Raw genomic sequence first — 17,105 nt, 5'->3', positions numbered from 1 at the left:
GATGACGTCACGGGCGCAGAAATGGCGGCGCCGTCGTCTGTCTGTGTGAGGGAGGGAGCCTGAAAACTTTACTCCACAGCACACATCCTGCGGATTTTACTCACCGCACCGCTTCAGTCGCTGACGACGCGACGGCAGAGTTAGAAGGCACGGAAGAGCTATCCCCTGGCTTAGAGTGAAGTACGGCTACAAGCTCGCTAACTTATTACTTGTAACTTTACCTGCGTTAGCAAGGAAGCTAACCTGAGAGCTGTGGCGCTGAGCGGCAGCTGCACTGGTGAAACGTTTGCCTTTTTTTGTCATTTCAGGCGACACGGTGAGGGATAAAAGCGATAGCTAAGGGACGCACTTGAGCCTTGGCTAGCCGGTTTATTTTCGCTGGTTGGTTGACATTAGCACTCTGGGGTATATCGCTGCCTAGCCAGCTAAGCGTTAGCATTGTCGCTAATAACTTAGCCTATATGCCACAATGGAGAGTTTAACGCTGAGCGACGTCGAACAGAAATACTACTCGGATTTGTTTGTGTACTGCGACGTGGACAACACGAAGAAAGTGGCCTCCAACGGCAAGGTTCTGGAGCTGTTCCGGGCGGCCCAGCTATCCAACGACGTGGTGCTGCAGGTCAGTCAGTCAGCTATAGCGGTGTCTCAGCTACGCAGCTGCGCCTCAATGCACTGTGTGTGTGTTAACAGTGCAATAAGGTCTGCAGTTCTAAACACACATTTTCAGCTCTAGTGTTTGTGTGGGTGCATGCTTGCTGTTGAAATATATTTTGTGACTAGGTAAAAGCGAATGAAACACAACCCTGGGATGATAGAGGGTGTGTTCCCTTGCAAAGTTAGTCGCCTAGCTAGCTTGCCATTGCTGGTGTGCCATTACTTTTGAACACGACCTGTTAATTGGATGGGCGATATGGCAGGAATGTGATATCCCAATACTTAAACAAAACCTCTTGATGCACAGGATGTATGACGATATTTGGCTGTACAACACAACTGTGAAGCCATATTATGGTTGAAGTCAGAAGTTTGCATACACCCATCATGGACATGACTTTCATGACAGTATTGGGCTTTCACTGATTATTTTTTCCCCCTTTGGGGAAGAATGATTGATTGTACAACATGCATATTTTTAGTAAAAAAAAAATTGTGCACAAGGGTCAAAAAAATGTACGTGCATGCACTTGGATGATTAACCCAATGGTGCTGAATGTTCCAAAATGTTTAACTTTCTGAAGCTGGTAGCTTCTCTGTGCCAACATAAAAAAAGCATTTGTTTAACAAGTACAAGTTAATAGGAGGTGTAGGCACTTTGCCAAGGTCTGGAAGAAAACCTAAACTGTCACTCTCAGCTGAGAGGAAATTGGTTCAGATGGTCAGGAACCACCAAGGCACAGACCTGGAGGTTCCTTGGAAGCTGCTGTGTCACTATCTACATCCAAGCAAGTTTTATATCTCCATGGACTGAGAGGCTGCCATCCAAGAAAGAAGCCCCTGCTCCAGTATCGACACCTTCATGCTCAAAGTTTGCAGCTGACCACATGGACAAAGAAAAAGTCTTCTGGAGTAAAGTTTTATGGTCAGATGAGACAAAGATTGAGATGTTTGCCCATAGTGACCAGAGGTATGTTAGGAGGGGTAAAGGTGAGACTGACATTCAACCCCAAGACCACTGTCCCAGCTGTTGAGCATGGTTGGAATGGTACAATGAAAGACAAGGACTACCTCAGAATTCTTCAGCATAACCTCAGATCATCAGATGGACCATTTTTAAACTTGGGCACAATTGGGTGTTCCAACAGGACAATGGCCCCAAACACACACAAGCTGGTTGTGGAATGGATAAAGCAGGCTAACATTAAAGCTTTTGGAAAGGTTTTCCCCAAAGTCCTGATCTCAGTCCTATCAGAAACATGTAGACTGTGCTTAAAAGTCGGGTCCGTGCCAAGAAGGCAACAAATTTAATCAAACTCTGTTAATTCTGCCAAGAAAAGTGGACAAACATCCAATCATAATTCTGCCAGAAGCTTGTTGATGGTTACCAAAAGCATCTGGTTAAGGCGAAAGTTGCTTAATTACCCTGGATATATAATTTTGACCCTGTGTTGATTTCAGAAATAAACTATAACTTGTGCACCAATTTCTTTTTTTTCTGTTAAAGATGTGTTGTGCAATCATTCTGACAGAACAGAGCAGTTAAAAAAAGTCATGTCAATATTGGACTTTCACGTCCATGATGAGTGTTTTAAACACCTACCGGTAAGCTCAACTGACAGGAGGAGTGAAATGCAGTCCTTTCATTATGTGAAAGTATGACGCTGATACATGCACAAAGTTGTTGATCATGTCATTTTGCCCATTTTTATGTAAATATTTGGCTGATGCTGATATTTCCAGCCGTCCTAGGCGTATCATCGTGTTCTGTTCCTCCATATCACTAGCGCTCACTTTTTGTCCTCGACATGGTGTTTGGAAAAAGTCAGGCACCAGTGTGCACTATCGCTACCCTTCTATCCAAAGAAGTTAATGCTGTTTTTCACTTGTAAGGAAAACATAACCATAAAAGGAAGTGTAAATAAATAACTACACAATCCAGTATATGTAGTTTAAATGTCATAGGCAATGGTCGGAGGTGAAACGTAGAATATCAACTTTATTGTCTAGAACATAGGTGGCCAACCCGCGGCTCGCGAGCCGCATGCGGCTCTTTGCCTGGTGTCATGCGGCTCTCACCTTCACGTCCAAGTTGGTGTTCGTTTGTGGTTTTATGTGCGTTTTCGCTTCACTGCAGTTAATTACGGTTATTTTATTAAAGGTGCTTCGCTTGGTTTCATTACGGTATTTTCACATCATGACAAATGCGCAGGTGCGTGAGATGATATGCTAAATTCCCCTACAAGTAGCACTTTTGCTGGTGTGTGTGTATATGTGTGTACATTTGAGTATGTGAATGTGTGCTGATGTGAATTCAGATACACTACAGGCCAAAAGTTTGAACATACCTTCTCATTGAAGTAGCGGGTGACCGTTTGTGATGCTAAGTGCGTGTGTGAGTATTGTACTATCCCTGCTGCTGAGGCTTGGGATACGCGCTGGGCGCGCAAGCCTGAGTAGTGGGTGAGTGCTCATTCAGTTTTGATGCCTTGAGTGAGAGTAGAGTATACTGTAAGTGTAAATAGTCATGAGAACACAGAACACATTGAATGAGAAGGTGTGTCCAAACTTTTGGCATGTGGTGTATATACATTATGTATTTGTTCATTTGTTTTCCAGTTATCAATTTGTGTGTGTGCGTGTGTGTTCTTCTTTCAAAAATTTGAGCATTGTATTATATTTTATCTATATTTGCACTTGCACTGATCACTGTTCCCAGTGCCTATGGAGCTTGTACTGTTTGAGGAAATTAAATTAGCACTTTAATTTCCATTTTCCGACTGACTGTATTTATTTGAATACTTATTTATTTGAATGCAGGTCTTGTGCAGGTCATGCAATTGAGAATTCAAGCTGAATCAAAATGGCTTTTGCATTTTCGATGTTAAACAGGTAACTCCAAAATGCACTAGAATACAGGAAATTGCATCTAAGAAATCCAAAATTTTTCGGGGGAGGCCCCCCGGACCCCCCCCCCCCCCCCCCAATGGGGGGAATCCCCACATGTAAACAATGTCTGCCTTTGTGCCCCACCTACAATTTTCTTCACCAGTTGCCACTGTTGAAAATGACTGGCCTGTGGTCTTGGTACTGCAGTAAATGTATCATTATCATGTTGGTGTGGGGCATTGGTTAAGTTGGAGTGTGACATCAATGTGGCTCTGTGTGTGTGTGTGTGTGTGTGTCCACGCGCGCAGAAGGAAGGGTAATATTTGTGTGCCCATGTTCATGTGCCAATGTGGCTCTTTGCCGTAACACAGTAAGAATTGTGGCTCTTGGGCTCCGACTGGTTGGCCACCCCTGGTCTAGAAGAACGACCCAAAAAGTGAATTCAACCTTCCTAGTGTCTAATTTGCACCCTAAATTGAATAAAACGGTTAAAATATACTGTTTTGCCCAATTTACGAAGGTTTGTTTACATCTCACTTGTGTGCACTTTCACCGGCAGGGGACCGTCGTCGTGACGTCACTTAAGCCAAACAGACTGGGAGCAGCTCTGTGTTTTTACTTGCGAACCGAGCACACGTGTACAGACTTTGGTCGTGAGAGGTTGTGTAAAATGTTTGATCGCGATTTTGAAGTAGGAACTCTCCAAATTAAATATCGAGAAGTGAAACCATACATGTATGAACCTATGGCCGTTGCGAAGCAATCGGTGAATGTGGCTCACTGGTTTGACCGCTCGGCCTCAGAATCGGACAGCGACTCGGCCGACTCTGATGCCGGACCTCGACAAGACTCGCGCCCAAACGATTTATCCTGGTAGTTATGATGAATTCTTATTTTCATCGTAATACTAAATACGAGCCCTTTTGAAGAATAATTAAACCGCCCTCCCTAGTGGATATAGGGAACGATTACTGGACAGTGCATCGGTAGGCCACATTAGCCTGCCATCCGCGGCATTATACTATTTATAGCCGACTCTAAGCGAGGAAATATCCCTTTTTGTCTCATTTCCCAAATGATTGTACAGGATCCCTCAGAATTCTTGACTTATCAATTGCAAGCAAAAGTAAAAATGTTTACCTATAATCTTCTCCTTTTTGCTTGAGCGTTGCTGCTCCGTTTCTTCTTTGACTGCTTGATTTTGTTTCACACGCACAATCCCCTCTCTCTGCCTCGTCTCCTCTTCCGGAAAAAGCCAATCCACTCTCTCTGCCTCTTCTCCTGTCTCGGAAAAAGGTAAAAACTTCTTCTTCCTGAACGGGTCCTGTTGTTACAGTTTACTGCACAACAATAAGGCATGGGGGGTTTTTCTTTGGAAATTCCTGAACGCATGTCTGCACTCAAGCCGAACAGCAATGTAAGTAAACGAAAGTGGACTCAACTCAAGTGGTTTGTTTGGCTTAAATGATGTCACGCGCCGAGTGGTTATGAAAATGGCCAAACAGAAATTCGCCACGATCCGTGTCAACTTATTTTAATTATTGCGTATTAATAATACTTCTTGGGACCAGGAGAAAATTAGAGGGTTTTTTAACATATAAAGTTTCAAATGTGCATAAAATTAAAACCGTTGCCTATGAGCTTTAACTTCTATTGGTTCCTGACTTTATGGACACCGTGCATATCATTCAACATAATTTACACCGTTCATTTTATATGCAATCTCAGAATTGGACGTGTTTTCTTGTGCACATTGTATTCTGGAAACATATAACGATGGATTGGATTCAGTGCTCGAAAAACCTCATGTCCGATTGTCCGGGACGACTAAATTCTGTGCAAGGACGAGTAAAACTTTAATGGTAATCGTCTGATCGGACGACAAAAGTTAGTGCTGGCAACCTAAATGACGCAGGCGCTAAGAGAGCAGGGAACCAGTCTAAAGTAGCTTGTCTCGGTTCACGGGAAATGCATTAAAAAGCTTAATTTATCACAACATATAAAAGTACAAAAAATATTTTGAGGAAACCATTCAAATCTCCTTGTTTTGGTTATAATTCGTCGAAGTACGCGTGTGTTTGAGTGTACAGGAAAAGCTCGGCTCAGGGGTCCACGTAATGACGTAATTATACCAACTGGCTAAGGGCGATGAGGGTCAAGGGCGTCGTGTAATGAAAAACAAAACGTTAGTATTAAATGAAACTTGGCACCACTATTGTAATACTGGAATAATCCTTACTGTATACCTACTTTTGCAGCCGTGTGTGTGTGTGTAATTAGTCTGTCTCAGAAAATGGGTACTGTGGGGGTACCCCACTAAATATACAGTCAATAAACTATACGGTTTTGAATGGTGATGTTGGTTTTAATTTGAAATAAAATGATGAAAGAAATAATACAGATAAAACTAAATCTTTGATGTGAATATTCAGAATTTGGTAAAAATTCTGCAAATTTGTGGAAAAATGGCGGCTTGATCTGGGACATGATAAATGGTCGACTACATCGCATTCCCTTAAAAAGGTTGTAGTCCACTGAAAAGTCTACAGTTATCACTAATTGTATTTTAAGTTGTAACTTCATACACCTAAGGATTGGTGCGCTCACAGAATAATCATAACTGTAATAAAACATCATGCAAAGTATTTGATCACCGTTGTAACTCCATTTTCCGCAAACCCAAAACCAATATGATCGTGTGTTTTTATCTAAACGGAAAGCCTCAGGGTCGAGGTCACTACCTCACCAAAAGTAGTAACTTAAAATCACTACGCCATATAAACATTGTTATAAATCTGCGATTTTGTTTTTTAAAACGAAAGCTGAAAGTTAGGTATAGAATATGTTTTTCTTACAGAATATGTTACGATGGTAGCTGGTCTTGTATGAATTTCTGAGCTATAAAATGAGTTGCGGTCTATTTTTTACCGTAGCGTGTTTTGTGTGCGGGGAAGGACACACGTTAACAATTTGCATGTGTAGAATGGAATTTTCCACTCCAACAGTTAGAAGTTGATCATGCTTCCATTTGCGGTCTTTCTGTTACGCGAGTGATCTGTTTGGACGTTATCACTGAAAAGGTGAGTTTTGACAGTTTTATTTTGTTTTAGTCTTGCAATATGAGGCAATAGAATGTTTGTTTCTTTTTCATCTTACTTTCATATTTCGTAGTGTTTGCGTATTTTTGGCCAATATTTTGCAGCCGTGGTCAAATTAGATTGAACTTTTGATAGAATCTACGGCCAGTCATTTTGCCCCGCCCCCGCCTCGCGCTCCGTCCAGTGCGGTAGTGATGTCCCGTTGCTCGTGCACCACAGCAGAGAACCGCGCGACCTTCAGCCGGTACAGTCGCTGTTCTTTTACCACTGACGTTATTCTCATCTTTCTGGTGTGTTCCTGATTTTTCCATTGTGTCCTATTTCACCATATTAAATACCCAAAATGTATCATATTATCCATATTTAAGTGAATAATCAATTCAGTCATCATAACTTGGCATTTTTAACCCAAGCAATCAAAGAGGAAATTTATTAAATATTTTCACTCATCTGTGAAGGAGGGGCTTTAATTCTTCATGATGTAGTTATTTTATATGGAAATCAGTTTTTCAAAAGCATTTGAATTGTAATCAAAAAGATTTTCCACAGTGGAGGCCAGATAAAGCAATATGCTATCTTTATTCTTATTAAACATGACAAAAGAAACATTGAGTGTTAGGTAAATGCAAAAAAAAAAAGGAAAATTAGAAAATTTGTTTTTTGACCATAATGTCCCAAATGAGAGACCAGTTTCTGAGATGGACCCATATATAAATAAAATAATTTTTTTGTTTTTGATGGTTTCATGTATTTCGTAATGAATTTTATTTTCTAAATATTTATCAACATACCGCCATCGTGGCACGGGAACCTGCGATGGTGGACAGCCGACAAGGGGTGTCTCTGGTTGGTTGTAAATCGTGACATAAAAATCGTAAACGTATACAGGACCTGCTGATTGGCTGTTCACATACTGAAGCCAAGCAGAGATGTCCGGCATCTGTTGCTGTTGTCCAAAGAAAACTACAGCTAAAAAAGTTCTACTACCAGATTACTTGGATAATCTTAGTCAGAAAGAAGTGAAGGATAGATATACATGGAAATTAGTTTATTACCAGTTATGTTCTGTACAAAATTCCTCGAAATGACTGGAGTGACGGTGCAGATTTGTGGCCCAGCGTTAGCATTAGCTACATGATGGAATATACATTCTTTTTCCCGAAAAGTCCTGACACGGAAGAACAGTTTAAAAAAAAAAAAAAAAACCTACAGAAACAAAACCTTTTTTTTTTTTCTCAACATCAGCTTTTGGGAACAGAATGTTGCGAAAGCCAAAGCATTTACTCTCAAAGGGCTCTGACCTAAACTGTGGGCTAGATGGTATCCCACCCCTCCATGTCTCATCAACTCCAAGGACATGTAGTTACAGAGCTATTTGCACTGTCATTTATACAGTGATGTTTATTATTGTTACAACAATATCTGAAGTGTTATTTGTAAAATAACAAAATATCTTGTTCTAGACTTTCAAGCAATATTGTAAGATTTTTTTTTTTACATTTTATCTAATAGTGGTCTGTACAATAATTACAAACACTAACAGAATCAGCACATTCCAGTTGTAGCTGTAGTTATATAGTAACTATAATCATTCTTGTAGTAATAATTTCAATAAATGGTTAATGTTCAGTTCCCTTTTCATTAATTCTCAATTCGAAAGCACAGCTGAGTCACACAGGTTGATCAGTGTGTAACGGACAATAGCAATTTTATCCAAAATAGTTTTTCCTGCCTTAGCAGATTTATTTCCATTTCACATATATGCAGCTGTTGTAAAGGTGTGTGTGTGTGTGTGTGTGTGTAGAACTCTCTTGAACTGTAGGTTCATTTCTACACTCTGGTTCCACGGTGACATTTTGCACAGTACTGTGTTCCTTTGATAACAGAAACAAAGCTCCAGTATTATTATTGTTATTATACTCATTCAAAACTCTCCACAGCTTAATATACCCTAAATTATTCATTCCTCTGCTACTAGAACTTCTTTCTGAATGTGTCTGCATGTTATGGTTTTGTGGATTTATTATGATTATGCTGCTTCACCTATTTAAAAAAAAAAAAACTAAATTGTGTTCTGTCTTCTCCAAAATAATAATAATAATAATAATAATAATAAAAAAGCTCTGGGCAAGTAGAATTGTTTTTCGGGCAAGTATGTTTTGGGTGCTGCTCGCCCATTGAGCAAGTAAGGCTGGCGGGTTGTTTTTTTTTTTTTTGAGGCCTGGGATGCAATGAATGCATTTTCCAATCCATTGATGCACAACTCAAAGTCCTTAGTTGCTAGGAGAATGTCCAGTTGTTTAATTTTGAACAACACTAATTTCAACCATCCTGAGGATATCATATATTCTGTGATTATACCTCCACATCACTACTTGTACTTCTACAGTATCTCCCCTACCATTTATATTGTGGGGTGCCCCCCCCCCCCCCCCCAAAAAAAAAGACCTCGTGCACCCCCTGAAAGCCGCCTCCCCACACACTCACACTTTAAGGTCCAAACAAAAAAGACAGGTGTGCAGGCACTAAGACCATGCAGAAAAAGCACCTGCTCAAAAACAGGAGAGCATGCAGGTGTTAGGACCATGCAGAAACATCCCCCGCTCAAGTTGTTCTCCTCTCGTGCACTCAAATGATTTGATTCAAACAATAGTTAGCAATGTCAGAACCCCCCAGGCAACAAAAGATGGAGGACATATGACATTTATTTTATTTTTTTAAGAGTGCGAGTGATGTCTTCAGACACACTACAGCTTGCGTGGCCAACCCGCGGCTCTTTGCCCGGTGTCATGCGGCTCTTATGTTCATATCGAAGTTTGTGTATGTGTTTTTTTTTTTTTACATGGTGTGTGCGCTTTGCTTGAGTTCAGTATGGTATTTTCGCTTTGCTTGGGTATATTATGGTATTTTCAGGTCATGTCAAATGCGCATGTGCGTGAGATAATCGCTAAGTTTTTGGGCAAGGTGTATCTTGTGTCAAGTAGCCTCTCAAAATGGCAATGAAAAAATGCACAGCAAAACGAAAATATGAAGACGAACATAGGACATTTTTTTAACAGAGTGGGAGAGTTTATACTTTTTTGTTGAACGTAATGGCAAGCCATTCTGCCTTATATATCAGTCGTCATTAGCTCATTTCAAAGCAACATGCATAGTAAAGTGCACACAATATTGATTGCTGTAAATGACTGGCCTGTGGTATTAGTACTGACTGAAGGAGTAAATTTCTCTCATGTTGGCGTGTGACATTTACTATTAATCTGGCTGAGCAGAGGTGTGTGCGTGAGCGTGTGTGTCTGTGGGGGGGGTGATGTTCATGTGTGGTCATGTGTATGGTGTGGCTTTTTTTTTTTGGTAATGACCATAAGTCCCACCGAGCAGCATGCATAGTAAGTGCACACAATGTTCATTGTTAAAAATGACTGCCTGTGGTCTTAGTACTGTAGGAGTAAATATGTTGGTGTGTGACATTTACTATTAATCTGGCTGAGCAGAGGTGTGTGTGTGTGTGTGTGTGTGTGAGAGAGAGGGGAAGGGATGGGTGATGTTCGTGTGCCCATGTGTATGATGTGGCTCTTTGCGGTAACACAGTAAAAAATGTGGCTCTTGGTCTCCAACTGGTTGGCCACCCCTGCACTACAGTATGTTAAGTTAGCTAATGTTATGATATGAATATTCCTGTTGGACTATATCACTTTGTAAACGTCAAGTTAGCTTGCTATAGAAAATGACTTCTTTTTTTACATTATTTCAAATGAGCAGCGTCAGTCTGCTACTGTACTTCACTCAACACATAAATCAGAGTAGAGGTCGACCGATATGGGTTTTTCTAAAGCCGATACCGATATTTAGAGGTCAGAGTCAGCCGATGGCCGATATGAGCTGCCGATTTTTTGGGGGCCGATTTTTAGGGCCGATATGCTATCGTATTGTCCTTAATTGGCATGCTAAAATATCATACTAGTAAGAGGACGCACAACACTGGGTGTGATGCGATCCAGATCTGAATGAGATGAATTATGGGATGGATGCAAGAGGCCATGTTACTATGTAGGAGAAAAGCAATAGCTTTGTGATCCCTGTGGTGCAATTTTAAGAAATATAGTCTACATACAGGAGGAGGAGGAAGAAAAGTAGTGCAGGGTAATAGTAATGCCAGGGGAATCTCATCATTTTCTCATCAATCAAGGTTCATGGCGAGCACATACTTGAGCCAGACATCCTCGCGAGCTGTCTCAAAAACTACATTACCTCCGTTAATTCGGGATTTCTTTCTGAAATGTGTCTGAGACACGCCAGGATTTCTCCTGACCCCCGCACTGCAGTCTCTGCTTATGTAAAATAAAAACAAACCCACCCTGGATCACTATACATATATACATACATACAGTCTGCTGAGCGCATGCGCGTGTGCACTCTCGCTCACTCTCGTTCTCGCAGCGCGTGCATTCCCTCGCGACAACACCACACCGCGCTCGCGCTCTCTCCCCCTCAGGCAGCCCGCATATTAAAAATGGCGGTTTGTACAGTACAATATCCAGACCTTCGCACTGCCAGAAACACTCTTGTTAAGAACGTGGTTTGTGTGGAAATTACAGCTCCGAATCCGCTTCCGTGTCCTTAGGGTTCGTTAAAAATAAACAACAGGCACCTCAGGCTCTCAGACACAAATGAATTTCGTCAACTAGGACATTGAAATGTAAGAATTGAAGCCTTACCTGTAGGCTATCTCTGCTGACTCCTGAAACGTTTGTTGGCTTGGGTCTTTTGCACGCCGCGTTCTACGTAGCTGTCGTGCCTGACTTTAAATCAGCACAACCAAATAAGAAAATCGGCCGATGCCGATTCATTAAAAAATGGCAAAAATCGGCCGATTTAAATCGGCCGGCCGATAGATCGGTCGACCTCTAAATCAGAGTAGTGATGGGCAGTGGAGAGAGGAGTTTAAACAAATTCCAGAAAGAAGAAATAAGCTCTCTGACTTTCTAATTAGGATTATAAAGCCGTTAACTATAAATGGTTCATGTGCTATTTTAATCTCTAAATCACTAGTGTAACACTTTCATTTGTGAAAGTATTTTTCTTTAGAAATAATTTGTCTGTAACTCAGCACGTTAGGTCTTAAATGTGACTCCTTTAACTGTTTTGTTCGGATGCTCTGTAATAGGAGCTGCTGGGAGGGGTCCTGCGGGTCCCCTTCATCCCTTTTCTCGAGGACCGAAGTTTTTAGTTGAGTCAGTGCAGCCGACAGGACTGGCATAGCAGAGAGAGAGCGCGCGCCCCAAAAAAACCAAAGTACAAACCCCACTTCACCTCAGATTACACAAAAGAATCTCCCTGTCTAATAAGGGTAGAAAATAATGACAGTTTCGCGCGATGTACTGTTTGCAGCAGTGGTTTCAGCATTGCCCATGGTGGCTTAAATGATTGTAAAGGACATGTTGAGGTGAGGAGTGTCATTTCATGTGCATTATATTTAGGTCAACAACAGGCTGTCATGAAAAGACCAAACTTATTGAAGATTTCCGTAAAGTAACAATGTATGAATATACATCATATATCAAATACACGTCATGTATAAGTGTGTATCTTTTTATAAATGAGGTTAGCTTGTCTAATGTAGCATGTTGGGGAGAATCATAGTATCATATCTATATTTCTGATAAATTTTTAGGTATGGTACCGTGTATAACTCTCCTACTTATTGCTCATTTCATGGGGGGGAATTGCTGGCATGTGCTGGGCGGGAGCGTCTGCCCACATTTTTTTTAGGCCGAGATGAACTTATAGGTTTTGATTTAAAAAAATTTTTCCAATTTGTAATGCCCATTGTACATGCCTGTTCTTTAACTCAAAATCACCATGTTCGATCTTCAAATTGACCGTATGGTATCTGTATTACATTACACAACATCCTGTCCAGATAAAACCTAGTTAGTACACACAACAGTTGAAAGGGAAGTGATGAGTGATGTTGAATGTTGCCTGCTTAATATGCAAGACCTCCTGCTACCATGATAACATCAGAAGAAAGCTTAAGAGAATTATATGACAGAACTTTTTTCTGGTTTGCACTTCATTGTAAAGGATTAGAGTATTCAAAGACATGAATAGCAAAAATGCAGAAATATAATACTGTAGAGCTCGTTTATATTAAAAGGTGCATTGATTTTTTTTGAAATCATCAAATGTGAATTGATTAAAAACAAGTCTCTTGTACCATATTAATCATTTTCACCTGGTAGTCCACCAAGAAGGGGAATTTATTTCCAAATACATTGCAACTTTTTGCTGGTAAAATTAATGGTTTTGGGGTAAAAAAAAAAAAAATAGCCAAAAATCATTAGAGCCTGGAACCCCTGGGCCCTGCCCCCTTGGGCCATGGGCCCTGCCCCCTTGGGCCATGGGCCCTGCCCCCTTGGGCCATGGGCCCTGCCCCCTTGGGCCATGGGCCCTGCCCCCTTGGGCCATGGGCCCTGCCCCCTTGGGCCATGGGCCCCGCCCTGGTTTTTTCAGACTTTTTAAATATTTTCCATTCTCATCCCTGATAAATGCCTCAGCTTTCATGTAAGAAAAAAAAAAAACCTATTAATACTAGTACTGTGTGCAGTCAGTCTCTCCTGAAGACTAAATTAAAAATGGCTCAGGCTTCATAGAAGAAAAAAACAATTTGAACAGAATCTCACAGTATGATGCTGAAGCTGCCTAAACAATGGAAAATAAAATACCATTTTGGCAAAAACGTTGGCATCCATTAATTTCTTGTATTAAGTAAAAAAATATGTTGCCAGATACTGCTGACCTTTTACAGCCCAAAATATGTTCAAAACCTGCCAAAATGCACTTAAAACCGCCCAAATTGGGCGGGAAACCGCCCAATCTGGCAACACAGGCGGCAGTAATGGCTGCACTCATGTCGAGGATGTAAACACAATCTGGCAACACAGGCGGCAGTAATGGCTGCACTCGTGTCGAGGATGTAAACACAGTTGACGCGGCAACGGACATACATGACATAGTGGATGTAATTTACGTTCACAACTTTTTTTGCTGTCAGAAATATTTAATAATAAATTTTGTGACTCGACTGACAATAGCCGGCGGCATAACAAGCCATAGCTGGCGATTTGCCGCCGGTGACCGGCTACTTTTGAGACCGCTGCTTCTGGGAAGGCTTTCCACTAGATTTTGCAGTGTGAACATGGGAATTTGCCCCTCTCAGCCACAGGTCAGATACCGATGTTGAGTGAGAGAGTCTGGCATTCAGTTCATCCCAAAGGTCTTCACTGGGGTTGATTACAAGGCTCTTTGCAGAACAGTCGAGTTCTTCCACTCCATCCTTGGCCTACTGCGTCTTTATGGAGCTCGCTTTGTACACGGGCACCATCATACTAAATCGGGTTTGGGCCTCTTAGTTGAAGTGAAGGGAAATTGTCACAGGCCTCGACGTTAACTTTTGATACCTTTTGCCCTAAAATTTTGCGGTATTTTGGCAAGTTTTCAAGTACACTGTTCAAGGCATTACTGATGTGTTTTCTAGGGATATAATTGAGTTATTTAGACAAAAGTGCATGTTTTTCTTAAAATATTTCTGCGACAGAACAAGACACGCCCTGAAGACAACATGAAGCATAAATCAATATCATATATGTAAGACTTGCGTATGGTACTAGTACGAAATACGTCTTTTTATATAGAGTTTAGGACACAAAACACTGTTTTGCCGATAACAATGACTAGCAATATTGCAAAGATGAATTATAAAACAGGAGTCTGTACTGCAGTACTGTCTTATCATTCAGTTTGCCATTGCATTTAGGAGGAAATTAAACAACCTGTCCTCTTCATCTTCACATGCATGATGGGCCAATGTCCATGATTATATATTTACTGTAGAGTGTAATTTACCATTTTAGACACAAAGGCATGTCTTCCTATTCACTGAATGTACTTACCACTAACTTTTATTATTACAAGAATGATTATAGTTACTATATGACTACAGCTACAACTGGAATGTGCTGATTCTGTTAGTGTTTAATTATCGTACCATCCACTATTAGATAACATTAAAATAAAATCTTACAATTTTGTTTGAAAGTCTAGAGCAAGATGTTATTTTACAAATAAAACTTCAGATATTTTAACAATAATAAGCATCCGTCTATAAATGATAGTGCAGATAGCTCTGTAACTAGATGGGCGTGGAGTTATTGAGACATGGAGGGGTGGGAATAAGATCTAGCCCACAGTTCAGGGCGGAGTCCTTTTGAGAGTAAATGTTTTGGCTTTCACAACATTCTGTTCCCAGAAGCTGATGTTAGAGGAGAAGTCTTTACACAAAGAAGGTTTTCTTGCTTTTGCAGGTGGGCTTTTTTTTTTGGTTTTGTTTGTTTAAACTGTTCTGTGTCGGGATTCATTGGGAAAAAGGTCTATTCCAACATGCTAACGCTAGGCCACAAATCCGCACCATCACTTCAGTCGTTTTGAGGAATTTTGTATGGATCAGAACCGCTAATAAACTCTAATTTCCGTGTATATCTATCCTTCGCTTCTTTCTGACTAAGATTATCCAAGCAGTAGAACTCTTTTAGCTGTGGTTTTCTTCGGATGACGGACGCTAGACATCTTTACTTGTCTTGTTGTTCTGTGATGAAAAGCACAAATGCACACGTGAGCTAATTTGAATTGCTGTTACAAAACGGCGATCACGGGGGAGCGAGGATGCTGGTTAATATGTCTTGTTTTTTGTAATGTACTCGCACGAAAATAATTTTTGTGCTTAACTCTTTATCCCTTAAAGCAGTTGCTACAGCCACCCTTATACACTGTTCACCCTTGGAACATATTTACAAGAAAAAAAGTCTAAAGACAAGGTTTTGTTCATATCAGTTTTCTCCTTCGTTATGTTGAAACAATCATGACATTATCAGGGTTTTTTCTAGAAAAAATTAGTATGAGGGATGAGGGCGCTCACCATGGCGAGGGAGCGAAGCGGGGGGTGGTGCCGGTTGTCCCCCCCCCCCGCCGTGCAAAGCCTTTGAAAAATGCTCCAATGGGACATTCTGAGGCTATCTGAGAGGGAAATTGTAACAAATTGTCAACATTGAAAAAGAAAGAAGTAATACTCTTCTGCCCCGGACAGTCTTTGGCTTTCTTCCGCTTCGTGCCGCGGGATGACCTCTTTAAATGCCCAAGTGTCAACAAAAACAACTCACGAACTACTTCTGTCAAAAGCTCCCGCGCCAGTGGGTGAAAGGTCATTCAGTCTCGAGAAATCTCGCTCTGCAAGTCAGCTGACCTTGTATGTAACCCATGTCAAATCTCGCGAGAGCAGCCACGACAAGTAAACAACTAAACATGGTGCATCAGTCTGGAAAACGCCAATTCGGATTGTTTTTTCACCGTCTGGCGGTGTATCTACTATGATTGGAATATTTTTGGAGCAATTATAACGTATTTGATGATCAGACACATTGTCACGTGGTGTTGCTGGGATGTTTTCACAGAGTCGGTAAGGGGGCGCACGCCGAGAGTAAGAGGGCGCAGCGCCCCTGTTCCCCCGTTTAGACGAAAGCCTGATTATCATACATTTTGAAGAGAGGGCATGACACCGAATACAAAAATCACTCAGTTATGTTTCAACATTCACCAACTCACAGGTAGTGTCTGAAAGGTGAGTAATACCTGTGTGAAAACCTATCTTCACGTTTTACATGAATTCATTTCAAATGGTGTACAATAATTGATTACTGCAACTTTACAAAGATGCTTTATATAATGTTCAATTATCTTTGCAAAATTCATACATTTTATCATAAATATTCACCTGGGATACCTGTAAAAGGTAAAATACTCTATGCAATTCTATACATTAAACACTAGCTTCAAATAAATGTCCAAAATTACCACGAGTCACTGAATTAAAGTTATAAGATGGTGTCTCATAGCAACACATCCCAAAGATACATACACATCAGTTCAGTGCTTGTCAGGCAGGTGTTTCCAGGTGATCACAGGTAAGTTCATGTAGAATTTAATCCTGATGTGGATGAAGCTGGTGGAAACGGTCATTACATGTGTGAATGTTGCACACCCCACATCCATACACTGTTTCGTGACTGCGGCCATTTTGGAAACATGATTTGCACCTGCGTCTCTTTCCAGGTAAGCGTTCCCAGGTGTGTGGCAGTGTGCGCTTCTGGACATTCAGCGTTGTGCTGGTTTCTCTCACTGTGACTCGCTTTCTGCCACAGAAATCACCTGTCAGGGACTTTCCCAACTCCAGGGTGAAATCTTTCTGGGTCGGTTCTCAGTAATCAGTTCATGACGAGGATTAACTCCCATAATGATCGAAAGCCCGATAAACGCCCTGATGTCCTCCCACTTGCTATCAACGCCATCTTTCTCTTGTTCCATCTTCGCATGAGAGTTAGTTTCGGCCATGATCTTCCTGGACAT

The 17,105-nt window shown here is 41.1% G+C and overlaps 1 protein-coding gene across 3 annotated transcripts in view; it reads left to right on the top strand.

The window, feature by feature from the left end:
- reps1 (RALBP1 associated Eps domain containing 1) overlaps positions 1-17,105 on the top strand; it is a 61,170-nt gene continuing 44,065 nt past the window's right edge. For 2 of the 3 annotated variants that reach the window (XM_060917979.1, XM_060917978.1), the window contains exon 1: positions 1-622. In XM_060917979.1, the coding sequence (XP_060773962.1) occupies positions 470-622 (153 nt within the window). In that variant the 5' untranslated portion in view covers positions 1-469. The remainder of the gene's footprint in view (positions 623-17,105) is intronic. The other variant, XM_060917980.1, reaches the window with a different exon arrangement.

Source organism: Neoarius graeffei, chromosome 3 (assembly GCF_027579695.1).
Source record: "Neoarius graeffei isolate fNeoGra1 chromosome 3, fNeoGra1.pri, whole genome shotgun sequence".
Classification (NCBI taxonomy): Eukaryota; Metazoa; Chordata; class Actinopteri; order Siluriformes; family Ariidae; genus Neoarius; species Neoarius graeffei.
This window is presented reverse-complemented; position numbering and strand designations above follow the sequence as displayed.